Source organism: Bipolaris sorokiniana, assembly GCF_000338995.1.
Source record: "Bipolaris sorokiniana ND90Pr unplaced genomic scaffold COCSAscaffold_5, whole genome shotgun sequence".
Lineage (NCBI taxonomy): Eukaryota > Fungi > Ascomycota > Dothideomycetes > Pleosporales > Pleosporaceae > Bipolaris > Bipolaris sorokiniana.
The window spans coordinates 241,491-257,826 of record NW_006911899.1 but is presented as its reverse complement, the minus strand read 5'-3'; the positions used below and the strand labels follow the sequence as shown (position 1 = coordinate 257,826).

At 52.2% G+C, this 16,336-nt stretch overlaps 9 protein-coding genes across 9 annotated transcripts; 5 read left to right on the top strand and 4 right to left on the bottom strand.

The window, feature by feature from the left end:
* Window positions 1-13: 13 nt before the first annotated feature.
* COCSADRAFT_189191 (uncharacterized protein) lies at window positions 14-1,601 on the top strand. The gene is made up of 2 exons (XM_007700346.1): window positions 14-1,044; window positions 1,115-1,601. The coding sequence occupies exons 1-2, from the start codon at window positions 93-95 to the stop codon at window positions 1,402-1,404; spliced, it is 1,242 nt and encodes a 413-aa protein (XP_007698536.1). The 5' UTR covers window positions 14-92; the 3' UTR covers window positions 1,405-1,601.
* A 380-nt stretch (window positions 1,602-1,981) lies between these two features.
* On the bottom strand, window positions 1,982-3,361 carry COCSADRAFT_85983 (glycoside hydrolase family 18 protein; the record flags this gene model as incomplete). Its single annotated transcript, XM_007700345.1, has 4 exons — window positions 1,982-2,089; window positions 2,170-2,640; window positions 2,690-3,256; window positions 3,311-3,361. 4 exons carry the CDS (start codon window positions 3,359-3,361, stop codon window positions 1,982-1,984), a joined length of 1,197 nt encoding a protein of 398 aa, XP_007698535.1.
* Window positions 3,362-4,466: 1,105 nt separating this feature from the next.
* Window positions 4,467-4,785, bottom strand: COCSADRAFT_304694 (uncharacterized protein). The gene has a single exon (XM_007700344.1). It carries the CDS (start codon window positions 4,690-4,692, stop codon window positions 4,477-4,479), a length of 216 nt encoding a protein of 71 aa, XP_007698534.1. The 5' UTR covers window positions 4,693-4,785; the 3' UTR covers window positions 4,467-4,476.
* On the top strand, window positions 4,786-5,315 carry COCSADRAFT_304693 (uncharacterized protein). Its single transcript, XM_007700343.1, has one exon. It carries the CDS (start codon window positions 4,880-4,882, stop codon window positions 5,180-5,182), a length of 303 nt encoding a protein of 100 aa, XP_007698533.1. The 5' UTR covers window positions 4,786-4,879; the 3' UTR covers window positions 5,183-5,315.
* Window positions 5,316-5,424: 109 nt separating this feature from the next.
* On the bottom strand, window positions 5,425-6,833 carry COCSADRAFT_35421 (uncharacterized protein). The gene has a single exon (XM_007700115.1). The coding sequence runs from the start codon at window positions 6,748-6,750 to the stop codon at window positions 5,842-5,844; it is 909 nt and encodes a 302-aa protein (XP_007698305.1). The 5' UTR covers window positions 6,751-6,833; the 3' UTR covers window positions 5,425-5,841.
* Window positions 6,834-6,924: 91 nt separating this feature from the next.
* COCSADRAFT_35420 (uncharacterized protein) lies at window positions 6,925-9,208 on the top strand. The gene is made up of 3 exons (XM_007700114.1): window positions 6,925-7,923; window positions 7,970-8,711; window positions 8,768-9,208. The coding sequence occupies exons 1-3, from the start codon at window positions 7,251-7,253 to the stop codon at window positions 9,093-9,095; spliced, it is 1,743 nt and encodes a 580-aa protein (XP_007698304.1). The 5' UTR covers window positions 6,925-7,250; the 3' UTR covers window positions 9,096-9,208.
* Window positions 9,209-9,984: 776 nt separating this feature from the next.
* On the top strand, window positions 9,985-10,855 carry COCSADRAFT_25013 (uncharacterized protein; the record flags this gene model as incomplete). Its single annotated transcript, XM_007700061.1, has 4 exons — window positions 9,985-10,075; window positions 10,134-10,570; window positions 10,642-10,765; window positions 10,845-10,855. The coding sequence occupies 4 exons, from the start codon at window positions 9,985-9,987 to the stop codon at window positions 10,853-10,855; spliced, it is 663 nt and encodes a 220-aa protein (XP_007698251.1).
* A 439-nt stretch (window positions 10,856-11,294) lies between these two features.
* On the top strand, window positions 11,295-13,658 carry COCSADRAFT_304639 (uncharacterized protein). Its single transcript, XM_007700342.1, has one exon. It carries the CDS (start codon window positions 11,310-11,312, stop codon window positions 13,437-13,439), a length of 2,130 nt encoding a protein of 709 aa, XP_007698532.1. The 5' UTR covers window positions 11,295-11,309; the 3' UTR covers window positions 13,440-13,658.
* On the bottom strand, window positions 13,564-15,698 carry COCSADRAFT_86023 (uncharacterized protein; the record flags this gene model as incomplete). The annotated part of the gene is made up of 2 exons (XM_007700341.1): window positions 13,564-13,868; window positions 13,937-15,698. The coding sequence occupies 2 exons, from the start codon at window positions 15,696-15,698 to the stop codon at window positions 13,564-13,566; spliced, it is 2,067 nt and encodes a 688-aa protein (XP_007698531.1).
* Between the last annotated feature and the right edge of the window lie 638 nt (window positions 15,699-16,336).

Sequence of the window (16,336 nt, the reverse complement as noted above, 5' to 3'; positions counted from 1 at the left end):
GACTACGATAACTTTTTGCCCAACACTCTCGCTCTTACATTTCTTTTCCTTTCCTCTCCTATCCCTCACACAAGATATAAGAAAACGATACAATGGCCGCCTCAATACCACGCACACGCTGTCTCGCAGCATTAAAAGCAGGCCCACGCTTAAAAGCACCGCTGAGATCCTTCGCCACAACCTCCGATGCGCCACAACCACCAGCCTCAGAAACTCCTTCAAAACGCTCGCGGCCTGCGACCTCATTTAGCGATACCCTGAATGCTGGCCCTTCATTCGGCGACTTTGTAAACCCCAATGCGCCCCTCTCCCCCGCCGAAGCATATGAGATCAAGACCGTCCAAGTCGGCCCAGAGGGGCGCAAAAAGACAATCACACGACTACCCGAGTGGCTGCGAACACCAATCCCCTCAAACGCCAACCAGAACTATAAGCAAATCAAAAAGGACCTGCGAGGCCTCAATCTAGCCACAGTATGCGAGGAGGCAAGATGTCCCAACATCTCCGACTGCTGGGGTGGCAGCTCAAAGAGTGCGGCAACGGCAACAATTATGCTCATGGGCGACACATGCACACGCGGATGTCGCTTCTGCGCCGTAAAGACCTCCAGGGCACCACCGCCACTGGATCCACACGAGCCTGAGAACACTGCCGAAGCACTGCGGAGGTGGGGTCTGGGCTACGTCGTCATCACAGTCGTGGACCGCGATGACCTCGCAGACTCGGGCGCCCACCACATTGCCGAGACCATCATGAAGATCAAGCAAAAGAACCCCACACAGCTCGTCGAGCTGCTAGGCGGAGACTACGGCGGCAACCTGGAAATGGCCAAGGTCGTTGCGAGAAGCGGGGTGGACGTCTTTGCGCACAACATTGAAACCACCGAGCGCCTTACACCCTTTGTGCGCGACCGAAGGGCAAAGTTCAGGCAGAGTCTAGATGTGCTGCGATCAGCAAAGGAGGCCCAGCCCGAACTCATTACAAAGACGAGTATGATGTTAGGTCTGGGGGAAACAGACGAGGATGTCTGGCACGCTCTGCGAGGTATGCAACAAACCCCCACCAACCTACCACTCAGAAAGAAGATCCATATGAACTAACATACTTGGTTTAGAACTCCGCGCAAACAACGTCGACGTCGTCACCTTTGGCCAATACATGCGTCCCACTAAGCGCCACCTCGCCGTCCACGAATACGTAACCCCCGACAAATTCGAACTTTGGCGCCAACGCGCCCTCGACATGGGCTTCCTCTACTGCGCTTCTGGTCCGTTGGTCCGCTCAAGTTACAAGGCAGGCGAGGCGTTTATCGAGAATGTGCTCAAGAAACGGAGATTGGGTGCTTCGGCTGAAACGAAAGTTGCGGACTTGAATACTGCTGAGGAAGCTGGCAAGGCGATATAATGTTCGTGTGAAAAAGGGTAGTTGTATATTTTTTTGTAGATTTAGGTATTTTGGGGGAGATATCCATGGTGAAGTCAGGATCGCCTCAACTCGATGCTGCAACTTTTTATGATTTGTACTACGTTCTTTGTAGGCAGTGTGAGAAACCCAGTCATAATACGACCCAGGGTACAATATACATTCGTATACATTGACTGATGTATCAAGAAGAAAGTCGTTAATTCATATATGTACGTAGCCGATAACTAGGCCTATGCGAAAACAAACAACCATGTATCCAGCATGCCAATGTATGTACCCGCCCCCTTTCCCATCTAGAGAAACCCCAGTAACCCAGACACCAATCTAAGCACCGTGTACCCCCTCATATACAGTCTAAGCACCATATGCCCCCCTCATGTACAGCCCAAAATACTAATCGAAAACGACAGTGTAAGTAAAAGGAAAAGATCCAACGATTGACCGAACTCCATGCGAGTTCAACTCACACCTCAGGCATCCTCCGCGAGGAGAGACATCGCTCATTGCGCCTGTGCTGAGACCGGAGCAAACAAAAAGCTCACGACCAAAGCCGGTCTTAGTTATTGGGGAACTGCGCCCTCAAGTTATCATACTTGCTCGTAGGGAAGCTGAGCAAGTTGGTCGATTGGTCCAGGGCACCGATGCCTCCAATATTGTTGACAAACTGCCCTCAAAGTCAGTACTTCAAAATTCCCATATCCAACAAAAGGCTGGAGCTTTGAAAGGAAAAGAAGAAGAACATACCGTAGATACCAAACTCTCAGATCCCTTCTTATCACTCGAGCTCTCCCACCACATGCCGCCACCAAGCCCGTTGTCACGGATAAGCTGCGTCTTCTTGGCAACAATCTCAGGGGTATCATAACTAATCATCATCCTAGAGTTAGGATCATAGCTCCAACTGGCAGTAATTTGGCTGTCAGTGTAGACTTGGGCGCCGGCCTGCGGCAGCACCTTGTAGTCGTAGACGCCAGTTTCCCACGTGCCCTGTCCCACGCCCTGGTAGGGCTTACCTGGGCCGTCGGTGTTGGCAAATGAGCGGCCGTACAGTGGCATTCCGAGAACAATCTTGGAGGCTGGGACGCCGGCGGCTACGTAGTCATTGATAGCTTGGGTGGTGCTGAATGGGGTGCTGTTTGAGTTGCTCATGGATGGTGCCCAGTTGGCGAGGTGTCCGGAGGTGTTGTCCCACGATCCGGCATAGTCATAGGCCATCTAGTCATGTCAGTTACGTTACTTCTATTTGAAATAATCATGTACATACCAGGTTCCAGAAGTCAAGGTACTGGTCCATCTGGGCGAGCTTCATAATGTTATAGTTCTTGGGGCCTGCAGGGGATGCGATGGTTAGAAGAAGGTGCTGGCCGTTGGCATTTTCGTTCGAGTAGGCTGTCAGTGCCCGGCGCGTCTCCTGTAGGAGGAGAACCATGTCATTTGCCTGAGACTCGTTTGCTGGGTATTCCCAATCAACGTCGAGGCCATCGAAACCAAGATTCGCCAAGAGGGCAACAGCGCTGCTCGCAAACTTTGCTCGTCCCTGCGCAGTCGATGCAGGTGTCACGAAATGAGATGAATAAGTCCACCCTCCAATTGACAAAAGCACCTTCAGCTTGCGGTTGCGCTTCTTCTGGAGGAATAACTGCTTCACGCATCCGTAGACGTTGGTTCCAACATCATTCCAAGAATCGCCGGCGTAGTGCTTGTCAGTGTCGGACCAAGAGTCCGTCAAAAAGACCTCACCCGTGTCCCGAACATCAGCAAATGCATACAGGACATGAGTCAACTCTTCAGCTGGAAGATCCTGTGGGTGGTGGTTGCGGCCATAGACAGCCTGCGGGGTTCATCAGTGTGTAAATCTTCCGCTGTTATGCTAGGGGCAACGTACCCAATTGACAAAGTAAGCAACATTCTTGTAGCCCGACGTTGCAGAGTTCATGACGTTCTGCTCAGCCTGTGGAACTGGGCTGGCTCGAACAGACGCGAGGGAGTTGAATAGGGATGTCATTCCCAGAACCATGTTGGTGACGCGCATTGTGATGTCGCTAGTGGCGCGCTACGACGTGTTATGTGGCTGTGGCGGAGGCTAGTGCAGGTACGGATGTGGCTTCGGTTCAGGACCGCAGTTCAAGGAAAAGTGGAGGTATGGGTGGCCTTGTCGATGTGTTTCAAAAAGGGTTCAACCGTCGGAACTTATACAAGAAGAAAAGATATCGACTAACGGGCAAAAGGACACTACGGTCTAGTGAATGCGATAAGGAACGAAGAAGGTCAGTCGACCTTGCAAAGAACCAGAGATTGGTCAGAGGATACTACACAATCTCTCTAAAAGGAATGTGACAATGACGAAGTGGAAGAAGATGGTGCAGAGATAGTAGACTTCGGGATAGATAGGTTACATATCCTCGTCCACGCGCCGACGACATTGCATCGGCAGCGTCGTGAAGCTAGCGTTCGCGCGTGGGTATTTCGCAGAATGCATTAGTCCCGATCCTAAGAACATATCCGATGGCCCAAAGTGTAGGGAGAACGACGGATCAGGTACAACCGAGTACAATCTGGAGGCAGAGGAGTGCAGGTACCTTGTCCACGGAGCGAGATATTAAGCGCCGAACGATCCTGCACTTAAGATAGCTCGCAGACACGATATAGCCGCCAATGGTTCTTTATTCTCAGTTGGTAAAAGATAATGTTGCTCTTCGTTGTGTTGAAAAATGTCGGCAAATCTTCTTAGTGTACAAGTCTCCCATCCACTGCACTAGCAGTGACATTGCGGGAAGCTAACGATGCCTTTCTTGAAGGAGCTACTGGAAGATCCACGGGGCTCCAAGAGCCCAAAGGCGGCAACTTCCCGATGATGGATTTTCTGCATGGGTGCGTACGTGAAACCTCCTACAATCTTCACGGCTTCGGTGCCGTGGCGATGTGCAACGTCGAGATACGACATAACACCAAGTTCAACAACGGCATCCAACTGGCTGCTACTCGCTTGCTCTGTAGGGGCAGCCTCACGGTCTCGATTGGCGGTGTGGTGAACCCTTGCCAACGGCACGCTCAAGTATGACCCTCCAGTTGAAAGTCATGTGAGATGATAAGACGTTGCGAAGCTTCGACTGGCTTGCTTCGTGAGGGCGGATGCTGTAGGAGCCAGGATGGATAGATGAGAACGCGCGCCACAAGGACAGTAACAGGAATAGTCCAACTTGGTGCCAGACAGGGTATTTTGACCAGGGCTGGAGAAGGTGGAGACGGGGACCCACATGAGCGCATCTCCCGCGCGCGTGGATATGTCAAGCCGTCAGATCATCTGATCGCACCCGCTGGGCACTGATACTGCGAAGCGACGCTTGCGCTCGACGGGAATAGCATAGAGGCCGATGAAGATTATGCAAGCGTATCGCGGAGAGGAGCAGGTGGTTCGACTGTTAGGGCGGACGGTTAGCCACATTTAGCCGCAATGCAGGGCGAGAGACGAGAAACGAGAGACCGAAGTAGAAGGAATTCCGGCCGAGATGCAGCAAGTTCACAACTCTCCACACTCCAGGTTCTATTAGCGCGTCAAGTGAGCCGCCCACTCAAGGAGGATAGAGGCACGCGATGCTGCTTTTTGAGATGCTTGCAGCGGAATGAATGCCACGCTCCACGGCACGCGCTGAGGAAACTTGGCCTTGACGAGGTTTTGCTGAGTTTTGCAAGGCATATGGAGACCTTGGCAGTTTGTTGCAGCTCGTGCTGCTGCATCCTATGGACAGATGGATAGTGGAGAATGAAGAGAGACGGGTGTGCGAGCAGGAGGAACAGTAGTACGTGACGACCTGTGTAACCCTCGGCCCGTGCACGCTCGGCTTCCATTCTACACCGTTACTCCTTTCCTACTGTAGTAACCGTTGTGTTACATCGCTGTAACTACTCCCTTAGCTTACAGTCTCTAGTATTATCTGTACTGTGATACCAACCATGTGACTTGTCGGCTGAGTCAAAGATATTCTTCGAATGATTGATGCCCAACCTTATCTCGCTATCGTGAATGTATACTGCTTGCTTGGGCTTTGTATCGAGCTTTGGTGTATTTCATTCTGTATGTCTCTCGCTCACTGATATCGCAGATGGTCGGTTACGTTGCATCGCGATGATATTCCACTCCACTCTGTTATCTCTACTCTGCTGTCTCCTTCATCTGTCTGCATCGGCCAGTCTAGCCGGCGTGTATTCTGGTGGATGCTACTGAAACAGGCATCACGATATCGACTGGACAACTGATGAGAGACGTGTTCTGTCGAAGGACACCATAGAGATGTCTGTGGGGCATTACAAGGACACCTGACTCCTTATACACCTGACTTCAGAGTGATTCGGTTTTCGCGTAATTTCGCCTACTGTACCCGATGTTGTGCAGCTCTTAGACTACTTTTGCTCTGCCTAAACCATCAGCCTTTGCATCAGGCTACCGATAGGTCCTATGGCTTTCTTGCCCAGCACTACATCTCGAGTGCCGTCTCTTTTTCTACACACCGCTTTTTCGATCCGGCCATCTTTGGTGATGCTCATAGCCGCTGTCCGCCTGTCGGACCATGTGATGGTGATCTGTCTGACCGCAGCATCGGCCTCGATGTCCAGAATACGTGCGGCTCCATCCCCGTCTTCAGATACCTCAATATCAGAACTGGCATCATCGTCGCTCACAAACGCGTTCAGGACGTTGCTGGTTGGTGCAGTTGCCAAGTCCTCACTGTCCCGTCTTTGCTTGATGAGCCCTGCCTCTTTCCTCAACTTTCTTACAGCATCAAATCGCATGTTCCAGCTCACAAGCTCTTTCCGCAGTAGACGCCCGAAGCGTACCAAGTCCTGCTCTGGATCATGTTCCTCATCTTTTCCGCTTCCCGGTAGCCATTTGGCAGCCAACTGTTGGAGTGGTATGCATGGAGGAATGGTGTGCTTGTGGATGCTTAGAAGTTTCTTTTCTCCCTTCTCTCGGACGCTCAGCAGAACATGGTACGTCTCAATGAATCTCTCGGTGACAGAAACATCAATGCTAACGCCGAGGACGTTGCCATCATTGGCTGCATGTGGGTCCGGATCTTCGACTCTGTAGGCAGTTACGCCAGCGCATGCACGATATACGTTTTCAAGATTGCGCTTTGATTGTTGCGTGATGATCTGCTGAGCATTGTCGGAAGATTTGCTGCGTTCATTTCCGTTCTGAAGACGAGCTGCGAGGTGGGGTTGCGACACCAGGACTGACGACAGGTTCGCGCGTTGGGCTTGTAGTGTCGCTAGGCGAGCGTGAAGGTCACCAATTTCGTCGTCAAGCTGTTCGACTGTCTCCATTTTGGGTTTTGTGTATTAACGTTGGATATACAGTATACACAGTATGTGCAAGTGATGCGACGCTGTTCCACACGCGTCGACAGGTTCGACGCGTTGGCACGTGAGTAGGTGTGGCGTGGGTAGGGGTCAAGGGGTATGAACACCCCGGCTCGCCTAGTGCTGCACCGCCGTTCTCAAACTCTCATTGAGGACACGGTTGAAGCGTCAGACGCACCTCGGTTCCGTGGCGATCATTGTTGCATCTGCATCTATTAGTGCTGCTGTTCATAAATCCCTCGTTCTTTTTGTTTGCTAGTCGCTCTCTATCCAGGAACACTTTTCAAGGATTTCATCTTCTCTTTCCTTCGACCCAAACCCCTAGTCGCTGATCCCTGACATCACCCACCTGCCCACATACGACTTGTATCACCAACACCTACTCCGAGATTCCCGCTATTCCCCCTCGTCGATTCCAACCGGGTCAGCAACACACACACACACACACACACACACACACACAAATGAGCAAACGAGGCTCGCGATCCAAGAATCGTGGCTCTGTACTCCGAGAACAGGGCTCGACCGACTCTCTCAAGGAAAAGAAGAACGGCGATGCGAACACGACCGCGACCATGAACGGCGTCATTCTGGAACATCGGCGCAAGCATACTTCTTTTGATAGCACTTCACCCTCAAGTCAAGCTGCATCGCTGATGGGCAATCCCAACTTCTCCCTCGATGACGAAGTACCCAAGCTAGGAGAGGAGGACGAAGGACCATCCAAGGGCTTTTTTGAACTTTCAAAGAAGGACCAGAGCAACTTCTTGTTGCTGGTTCTGTTGTACTTTCTCCAGGGTATACCCATGGGTCTGGCGCATGGCTCCGTGCCGTTCCTCTTGAAACACAGTGTCTCCTATGCGGCGATTGGCGTCTTTTCGCTTGCCGCGTACCCATACTCATTGAAACTTCTCTGGAGTCCAATCGTAGACGCGGTCTGGTCACCTACCATTGGCCGTCGCAAGAGCTGGATCCTGCCGATTCAGACAATCTCTGGGTTTTCTATGATTTGGCTGGGCAAGAACATTAACCGCATGATGAAAGAGGCTGGCGAGACAGACAGCGGGGTGTGGAACTTCACATGGTGGTGGTTCGCGCTTGTGTTCCTCTGCGCCACCCAAGACATTGCTGTAGATGGTGGGTAACACTTCTATACTTAAAGTGACAAGACTAACAATACCAGGCTGGGCACTTACTCTTCTCTCAAAGGAGAATCTCGCATACGCCTCTACTGCGCAAACCGTCGGCCTAACCGCAGGTCAATTCCTCTCGTACACTGTATTTCTGGCCTTTAACTCGAAGGATTTTGCGAACAGGTGGTTTCGCAGCACTCCCGCAGAAACGGGCATCATGGAGCTAGATGGCTACCTCAGCTTCTGGGGCTGGGCCTACCTGATTGTCACCTTCGGATTGGCAGTCATGAAGCGCGAAGACCGCGACAGGAACGGTGACGGCATTGGAGAGGTCTACCGCACTATGTGGGGTATCCTCAAGTTAAAGAACATTCAAAGCTTCATCATCATCCACCTCATCGCAAAGATTGGATTCCAGGCGAACGATGCTGTCACGAGTCTGAAGCTCTTGGATAAGGGCCTAAAGCAGGAGCAGTTATCACTCGTCATCCTGGTAGACTTTCCCGTTGAGGTCTTCTTGGGCTACTACATTGGCAAATGGTGCCAGACGTATCCTCCCATGCACATTTGGTGCTGGTCGTTTGTTGGACGCCTGGTCGCTGCAGGGTTTGCGCAGTTTGTTGTTTCGATTTTCCCAGCCGGAGGTGCATCGAGCGGATTCCTCCTACTCGTCATTGCGGAGCATGTGCTCTCGACCTTTATGAATACAGTCATGTTTGTCGCCGTCAGCGCCTTTCACGCTAAGATCTCTGATCCGTTGATCGGCGGTACATACATGACTCTTCTCGCCACGTAAGTTCAGCTTGCCTCATCACACCACCTAGATTCGTAATTGACTTGAAATGCAGTGTCTCGAACCTGGGTGGAACATTCCCACGCTACTTTGTCCTCAAGGCAGTTGACATGTTCACCTCGGCAACTTGCATGCCGCCTGCTGGTGGGCTCAGGGCTGGCCTGAAAGGACCCCTCGTCACGCAGCCTTTCTCATGCGCCGTTGAAGGCGAAAAGCATCGGTGCATTGAAGGAGGAGGCGTGTGCAATGTCACAACGGATGGATACTACATTGTCAACATGCTATGTATTCTGATTGGAGTATTGACATTCTGGGGATATATCAAGCCCGCAGTGATGAGGATACAGGCGTTGCCGTTGCGCGCATGGAGAATTGCTGGATAGAGGCCTGCGGACACATGTATTATGTATGTAAGGCATAGAGTTAGAAGTTGTTGTGGAATGGATGCACCCTGCAAAATTGCTGAACGTGTCTCCTCGACTGCGACAGTCAATGCTAGTGTGCGCTGCAGTGTGAGGCTGAAAAGTTTAAATTCAATGTACTTGAGACGATGGTGAGTTTCCAAGACGCTTGCGCACGTTTGTCCCGCGCTCGCGCGCTCTCCCGTGATCAGGCGTGTGTGGGTAGCCAATAGTTCGAGACCTGATGCAACTGACAAAGACGCAACTGACAAAATACGCCGAAGATGCCGAAGGACTGGAACCGCGGCGCAGCATTTTGTCATTCCTGGGATTTCTGACATATCAGGCCATGTGTGTCTGCAGCGGGCCGGCATTAGTGTGGCAAAACCCTTAAAGAGAGCCCTGTACCTGCGCGCATTCTGATAACACCAGCACATCTCCAATCACGACATATACCAAAGCACCTACAAACCAAACAGGGCTCCAGCAAACGTCGACGCTTAGCTGAGTACGGCTAGTCGCTTGGACCACGCGTTTTGACATCTGTCGCAAGCAGCCTGCTAGACTTAATTTTCTCTTTGGCCTTTCTTCCCTCGATTCCTGTTCGCCTACAGCCATACCGCTGTCTACTACTTAAGTATCGGTTCAAACTCCCCTAACCTGAATCCGACTATACGCCCCGATTCTACCTCATCGCCGACCGCCAGTTGCGCTTTTAAAAAGTCGAGTCCATTCCACACTGATTCCGCCGAGTTCTGTCGTTGCCATCAACTCGCGGACCGACTTGGACACACAGTATCGCCCCCAACTACGTAGACCTTTTGTCTCGTGTCGCGCGTCGTCCTTTTAGTACACAACCCAGCCAGAGACAATGGCCTACTCAGCATACCAGCCCAAGGCACGGGTACAAAAGCCTGCGCCTCACTTCACCGGCACTGCTGTTGTCGATGGTACATTTGAAGGTACATTGGTACAGCCCTTGACAAGACAAGGCGATATATACTAACTGTCTCTGCCCAGAACTCAGCTTAACCGCCTACACATCCACCAAGCAATGGCTGGTCCTTGGCTTCGTCCCCATGGCCTGGACCTTTGTCTGCCCGACCGAGATTCTTGCGTTTAGTGATCGCGCCGCCGATTTCGCCGCCCGCGGTGCCAGTGTCGTCTTCTCCAGCACAGACAGCGAGTACAGCTTACTTGCATGGACCAATGCAAACAAGAGAGACGGAGGGCTCGGCAAGATCAACATCCCCCTGCTTAGCGACAAGAACCACAGCATTGCGAAGGACTATGGTGTCTTGATCGAGGAAGAGGGCATTGCTCTCCGTGGGCTCTTCTTGATCGACCCCAATGGCATTGTACGACAGATCACCATCAACGACCTTCCTGTCGGACGTTCAGTAGACGAGACTCTCCGTCTGATTGATGCCTTCCAGTTCACAGACAAGTACGGCGAGGTACGTATGCCTGCTTCATGGTCTTCCAACACATGTAAATGTAGAGTTGAGTGCTGACTTTCGTTCTCTAGGTCTGCCCCGCAAACTGGAACCCCGGTGATGAGACCATCAAGGCGACCCCCGAAGGCAACAAGGAATATCTCGCCAAGGTCCACGTTGACACTAAGATGTCGGATGTTGCGGCCAAGACAAATGGTAAGTCTACGTTGCGCTGGACATAGTCGCGTGTCGGAGAATTCTGCAATTACAATGTGCTGATATCTATACCCTGCAGGCACTTCTTGAGTTAGATCGTTTGAGCTTGCTGAATCATGCGATGTTAGCATCTCGATGTATCGAGGCTGTCTGTATTGATTGGCGTTGCTTTGGCATATTTAATTACTTTTCGGCCTTACAGCTTCACCATGCTGTCTTAGCGATCAACATTCCCCTCTATAGACCGTAGAAATTCTGAATTATATAATCACCGCGCCTGCTAGTCCTGCACGCTAAATAAAATGGTGTTCCAGGCACAGCGGTATGGTGCAAGTGTGCTATACGAACATGCGGTCTAAAAGTTCGGTGTGGATTTAATCAAGCAGTGCATATTGTGAGACAAATTGTCCAATCATCAGTCCAAACACGTTGCATGTATATACCGTGTATGGAATGCATGCGTTAGCGCTCGCTTGGCACACGGCTTTGCGCGAACGCCTTCGGTCTACCCCTTTCGATAAGGTCCACGAGCGACTCTCCAATCATGGAGCCGCGACTAAATGCATTACTAGACCTCTCCAGCCCAGGCGGCATGCCGTACGCGACAAATGCACCCGATGTTACTACGTCCAGCTCGCATAGGCCACTGCACCAAGCTGATTCCACTTTTGTGCGGCCCAAAGCGCTGATGCTGGCGAACTCATCGTCGCCAGACATCACCCAAGCCAACGATTTCCGAAAAGAAGTACATGACAAGATACACCCAACGCGAGCAATGCCTAGTGCTCCTATAGCACAGGTACTCAACAATGAGGCCAATCTGCTTTCTTCACAATCTGTTCCCAATACTTTTGCTCCTTCTACGACTCCGTTCAGCGGCCGACTAGTGGATCTCCTACTGGAGAGTCCCGAGCATACAAAACAACGATGGGACCAGGACCAGCAGTTTTTGCAGCCCGATAATACGGGATACAGTCCTTCTGTAATCAAACTCCCAAGACTTCCACAGCCTCCCAAGAAGATGGCAAAACGGCCTAGGATACCGCCGCTATTACAGGGCTTACATCAGCCTCCACCTTTACCACCAGAGGGCAGATTGTTCCCGCCGATCACTGGAGAAAAGAATGCATTTGCTGGTGAAAGAGGATACGATTCCCTATTTGAAGAACCAAGAGGTAAAGACGTGGATGACCATACTTTTCTTGAAAATAGCGCCCAGGAACTCGCTAGGAGTGCTCAACATGGCGAGTATGGACCAAATAGTCAGGTGACAGCACAGAATGCCCCGCTGAGTGGAATACCTACTGTTCAAGAGGCTAAGCCACAGTCGAACCAGGAGATAAGCCCTCCTAGTCAAACCCAGATTAAGCGTGGAAAGAAGCGGACCAAGTGGTCAGAACAAGAGACCAAGGATCTACTTATAGGCGTGAGCAGATTTGGTATTGGAAGCTGGAAGAAGATACTGCAAAGTCCAGACTTTACGTTCAACAACCGCACCGCTGTTGATCTGAAAGACCGGTTTCGCGTGTGCTGTCCTGGCGAAGGTTTGAAACTCAGGCAACCAAGGGCCAGCGTCAAGGAAAAGCACTCAGTGGACGCTGTACATACCCATCCTGACGGCCACGGTAAGAGTGCAGAACAAGTGGACAAAACAAACAACTCTGCCTCTGCATCCTCAGACTCTACAGTGGCTACACGTACAACCAAAGCTACCACTATAATGCCCAGTCTCTCCGAGCTGGGTATCCACGAGCCCTTTTCCAAAACAGCACGCCGCCCGCGACGCCCCTTCACAGCCGCTGATGACGTGAACCTTCTTAAGGGATTCGAAAAATATGGCCCAGTCTGGCACTCCATGCGCGACGACCCGGAACTCGAATTCGGATCGCGCCATGCAACAGACCTACGCGACCGATTCCGCATCCGCTACCCAGAACGCTATGCAAGAGCCGGCTACAAGCTCAAAAGCAAAGAGAGAGAGCGAGAAAGAATGCGAAGAGGCATAGACATGGAAACCTCCGCCACCTCCGCAGTAGAACCCCCTACATCTCTTGCCGTAACCAAAGACAAAAACCCAGACGAACCAAACACCATCACTCTATCTAAACCCCCAAACACAGGACCATTATCCTACCCATCCACCAGCAGCATCACCCTTACCTTTTCTCAACCCTCGCTCTCCTCCCACCTCCAATACACAACCACCACCACCACCAATGGCCCGTCCCTCAAACCCTTCACAACATCCTCTTCGTACCTAGCTGACCCCTTACCCACACTCTCCTTCTCCGACGAAGAAGACATCACAGACGACATGGCGTATAACACGCATTCGGGCGGCGGAGACCAAAGCCCCGTGACGTTGAGTCGGAATATTTTGCGCTGGGCAGATGCGAATCCCTCGTCTTTGTATTCGTTTGTGCCGGGGGCGGGGGCGAGGTATAGAGCTGCTAGTAGTAGTGGCGGTGGTGGGGAGAGATCAATAGGGTTTGGAGTGAGTGAAGGGGTAAGTGGGAGTAGTGGTGCTACTGTTTTGGCCGGAGGACAACAGGCGCAACAAGTGCAACAGCAGCAAGGTGATGGGATGATGAGGAACAATATCCTTCCCGAAGCAGAAAACTGGTCTTTTTCAGATCGAACGGCGAGTCTGGCGTCGTTCAAATATCGAGGTTGAAGGGAAAGAAAAACATAATGAATTCACGGGTTTAAAGGATGTATGGGATTAAACGAAAGACACGGGTATATACGACTTGAAATTGCATCTTGTTCATATCTTCATACACCTTCCGGTTCCTAGATTACCTAGCACTCTGGCACACGGCCAGACAAAACTGTCTAAAATCGCCTCGAGTCGCTTCTTCGAGATCTTCCTCGACCATACGTCCGTATTTTTCTTCGTACTCGCTCATCACGCGCATGAGATGCATGCGATCCCAGTGGAAGCGCACAAGGCGTGAGATGAGCAGCTCGACGCGCTGCTGGCGGTCGTGTTTGCTAGATGTAGAGGAAATACGGCTGCCAGAGGAGCGGCCGTCGGCGGGGGGCTCGATGAGGTCGATGAGGGCGTGGTGGAGGAGCATGGCGTCTCGTGCGGGTCGGTTGACTAGGGAGGTTAGTACAAGAGTACTTTTTGAAATGAAAGTGGCAAGGGAGAGGGGGAAGATGACTTACTAACGCCGTTGAGAATATGCGCAATGACTTCACCAACGAGATTATTACTCTTCTTCAACGCATCCCTAGCAAAGTTTCCTTGGTACTTTCTCTCGTACGTTCGTAGCACCTCGCGTAGGTGCGCATCGCTGCGCATGACAACGATACTCAGCATGACGCTTTCACCGCCTTCTCTGGCGTTGATGGCTTTCCACAACGTGTCGACGTCGCGGTTGCGGTACTCGGCTGGCCAGACATCGCTCTCTTCCTGGCGTGTGGCGTCCAGCGCCATCAAAATAGCTTTGCGAAACTTGTCTGCCTTGAGCTCCTTGTCCATGCAGCGCGTAAGCGAGTCGCCGTATCGCTTGTCCTTGAACGCATCTTTGATCTCACGAACCTCGTGATTTTGACGGCCCATGAGGGCTTCGATGAGAAGTTCACGACGCGCAGAGTTGGACTGGTACCAGTAGTTTGCCCAGTAGCCCTCGCTCTCGTACTTTCCAAGAGCAGTCACGTAGGCAATCTTGCCGAAGTTACCACTCGTCTTCAACTTGATATGTTTGGCAATGTTGATTCCCCTGCCCTGAACCTTGCAGTGTCGCTTGTACTCAGCTCTCAGCTCGAGCATCTGATCGTGCGAAAGTATAGGGATGATGTCGATAATGGTATCCACATTAGGTGTTCGTCCAGCCATGGCATTGACAAGTGCAAGAGCATCATCAGTAGCATCATATATCCTGACCCGGCGTTTGTCTTTTTCCTTCTCTTGGTAACGGTCGCCAGAGCCATACGCTGCCAGAGCCAGTTTGTCAGCGTGTTTGGAAGGCCGCGACCGGCTTGGAGATCGACGCGAGGATGAAGGAGCGCGGCTGCGGCTGCGGCCGTGCTTAGAACGGCGAGAATCTCGGGGTTCGAGGCTGTCGAGCGGTTGTAGGTCGTCGAGATCGTCGTCCAGCATCAGTGCCTGTGGCATAGGACTGATTGACTGATAAGTACCATGGTAGGCTTCAAGAAGAGGACTCGGTGGTGGAAGTCCGCCAGGATATCCGCCAGGCAGGCCTCCCGGTACAATCGTCTGCAAGTCAGGTCTGTTGCCGCTCACAGACAGTCTGTCCATGCGCAATCCCTCGGGTTTACCAGGTGCACCAAGGTGACCCTGCGGGCGCATTTCCACGACATTGCGACCCTCCGTCGGATTCACCACTCCAGAGTACGAAGACGCACGGTGGTGCTCGGGACGTGGCGAGTGACGACCCATTGGAGGAGGTGGGAATGGTTGCCCATTAGCTGAAGGCGGGGCAGGAGCTTGTGGCATAGTCGTGTATTGAGGCTGCGAGGCTGGCGCCTGTGAGACCATTGTGTACTGAGGTTGCGATGGAGGAGCCTGTGGCCTGGTCGTATACTGAGCGGTTGGCGACGCGACATTGGGCACAGCTGTATACTGGGGCTGCGGCTGCGTAGGGTATACCGGCTGTGAGTTGTGTCGCACATGAGGCGGCTTGGAATCTGCTACTGGCTTCGCAGTGTAGGTGATGGTTGGCGGAGGATTCGCATACTGAAAAGAGCCGTCCCTCCCCGTCGCACTCGATGTCCTGCTGTGGCCAGAGGTTGGGGCGGCCGTGTACGAGAAGTTGTTGGCGGTGGATGCATACTTGACATTGTTTGCATTGGCATATGTAACGTTTGCAGCTGGGGGAGCTGTAGTTGCAGGATGCGCGAACGAGGCGGCGTGGGGTGCATAGCCGGGGCGTTCGTGGGGAGGGAGGTCACTGTAGTTGCCCATGGTAATGGACTCGCTGTGTGATCTGGTCGCCATGTCTCAGCTGAGTTGTCTTGCGCAAGGTTTGTTGGAGACATTCTCCAGAAGTCAGATGTCGCTCTACTCACGTCGCATACTGCTGATCTGGCTGCCTGATCTCGTACTGCGGGGTCGAGGCTCCGTCAGCTGGCCCATATCGCTGAGGCTCTTGTGCATGGCTATGGCTGCGGCTGCGCGAATGGTCGCGTTCTCGACCGCGCCCCGGCGATTTGGAGCGCGAGCGCTTGGAGCCACTGTCGGGGCGTAGAGACATTGTGTTGTTGCTTTTTTTCGCTTGGCTGCCGATTGTGGCAAACTATCAATTCATATATATATGTGGTCGAGAGTTAGATGCCGGGTGCCATAGAAGGTTGCGCGTCAATGTCAAAAATGCGATGGCGGGAAGCTGCCATACTACCACCGCTGTGGCCCCCATTGAGTCTGGCGCTTGCATGGTCGATTTGGGGGCCAGGCTGAACTTCGGACACACATCTTCCTGGGTACGGAGGCATAATGAAAGATCATCTGTAGCGTCGAGTATTGCACATCAACATGCTGCAAAGTCAGATGTCTGGAGTTTGAGCGTGAGCTGTCAGATTCAATGTCTAGTTGCGGGGAAATGT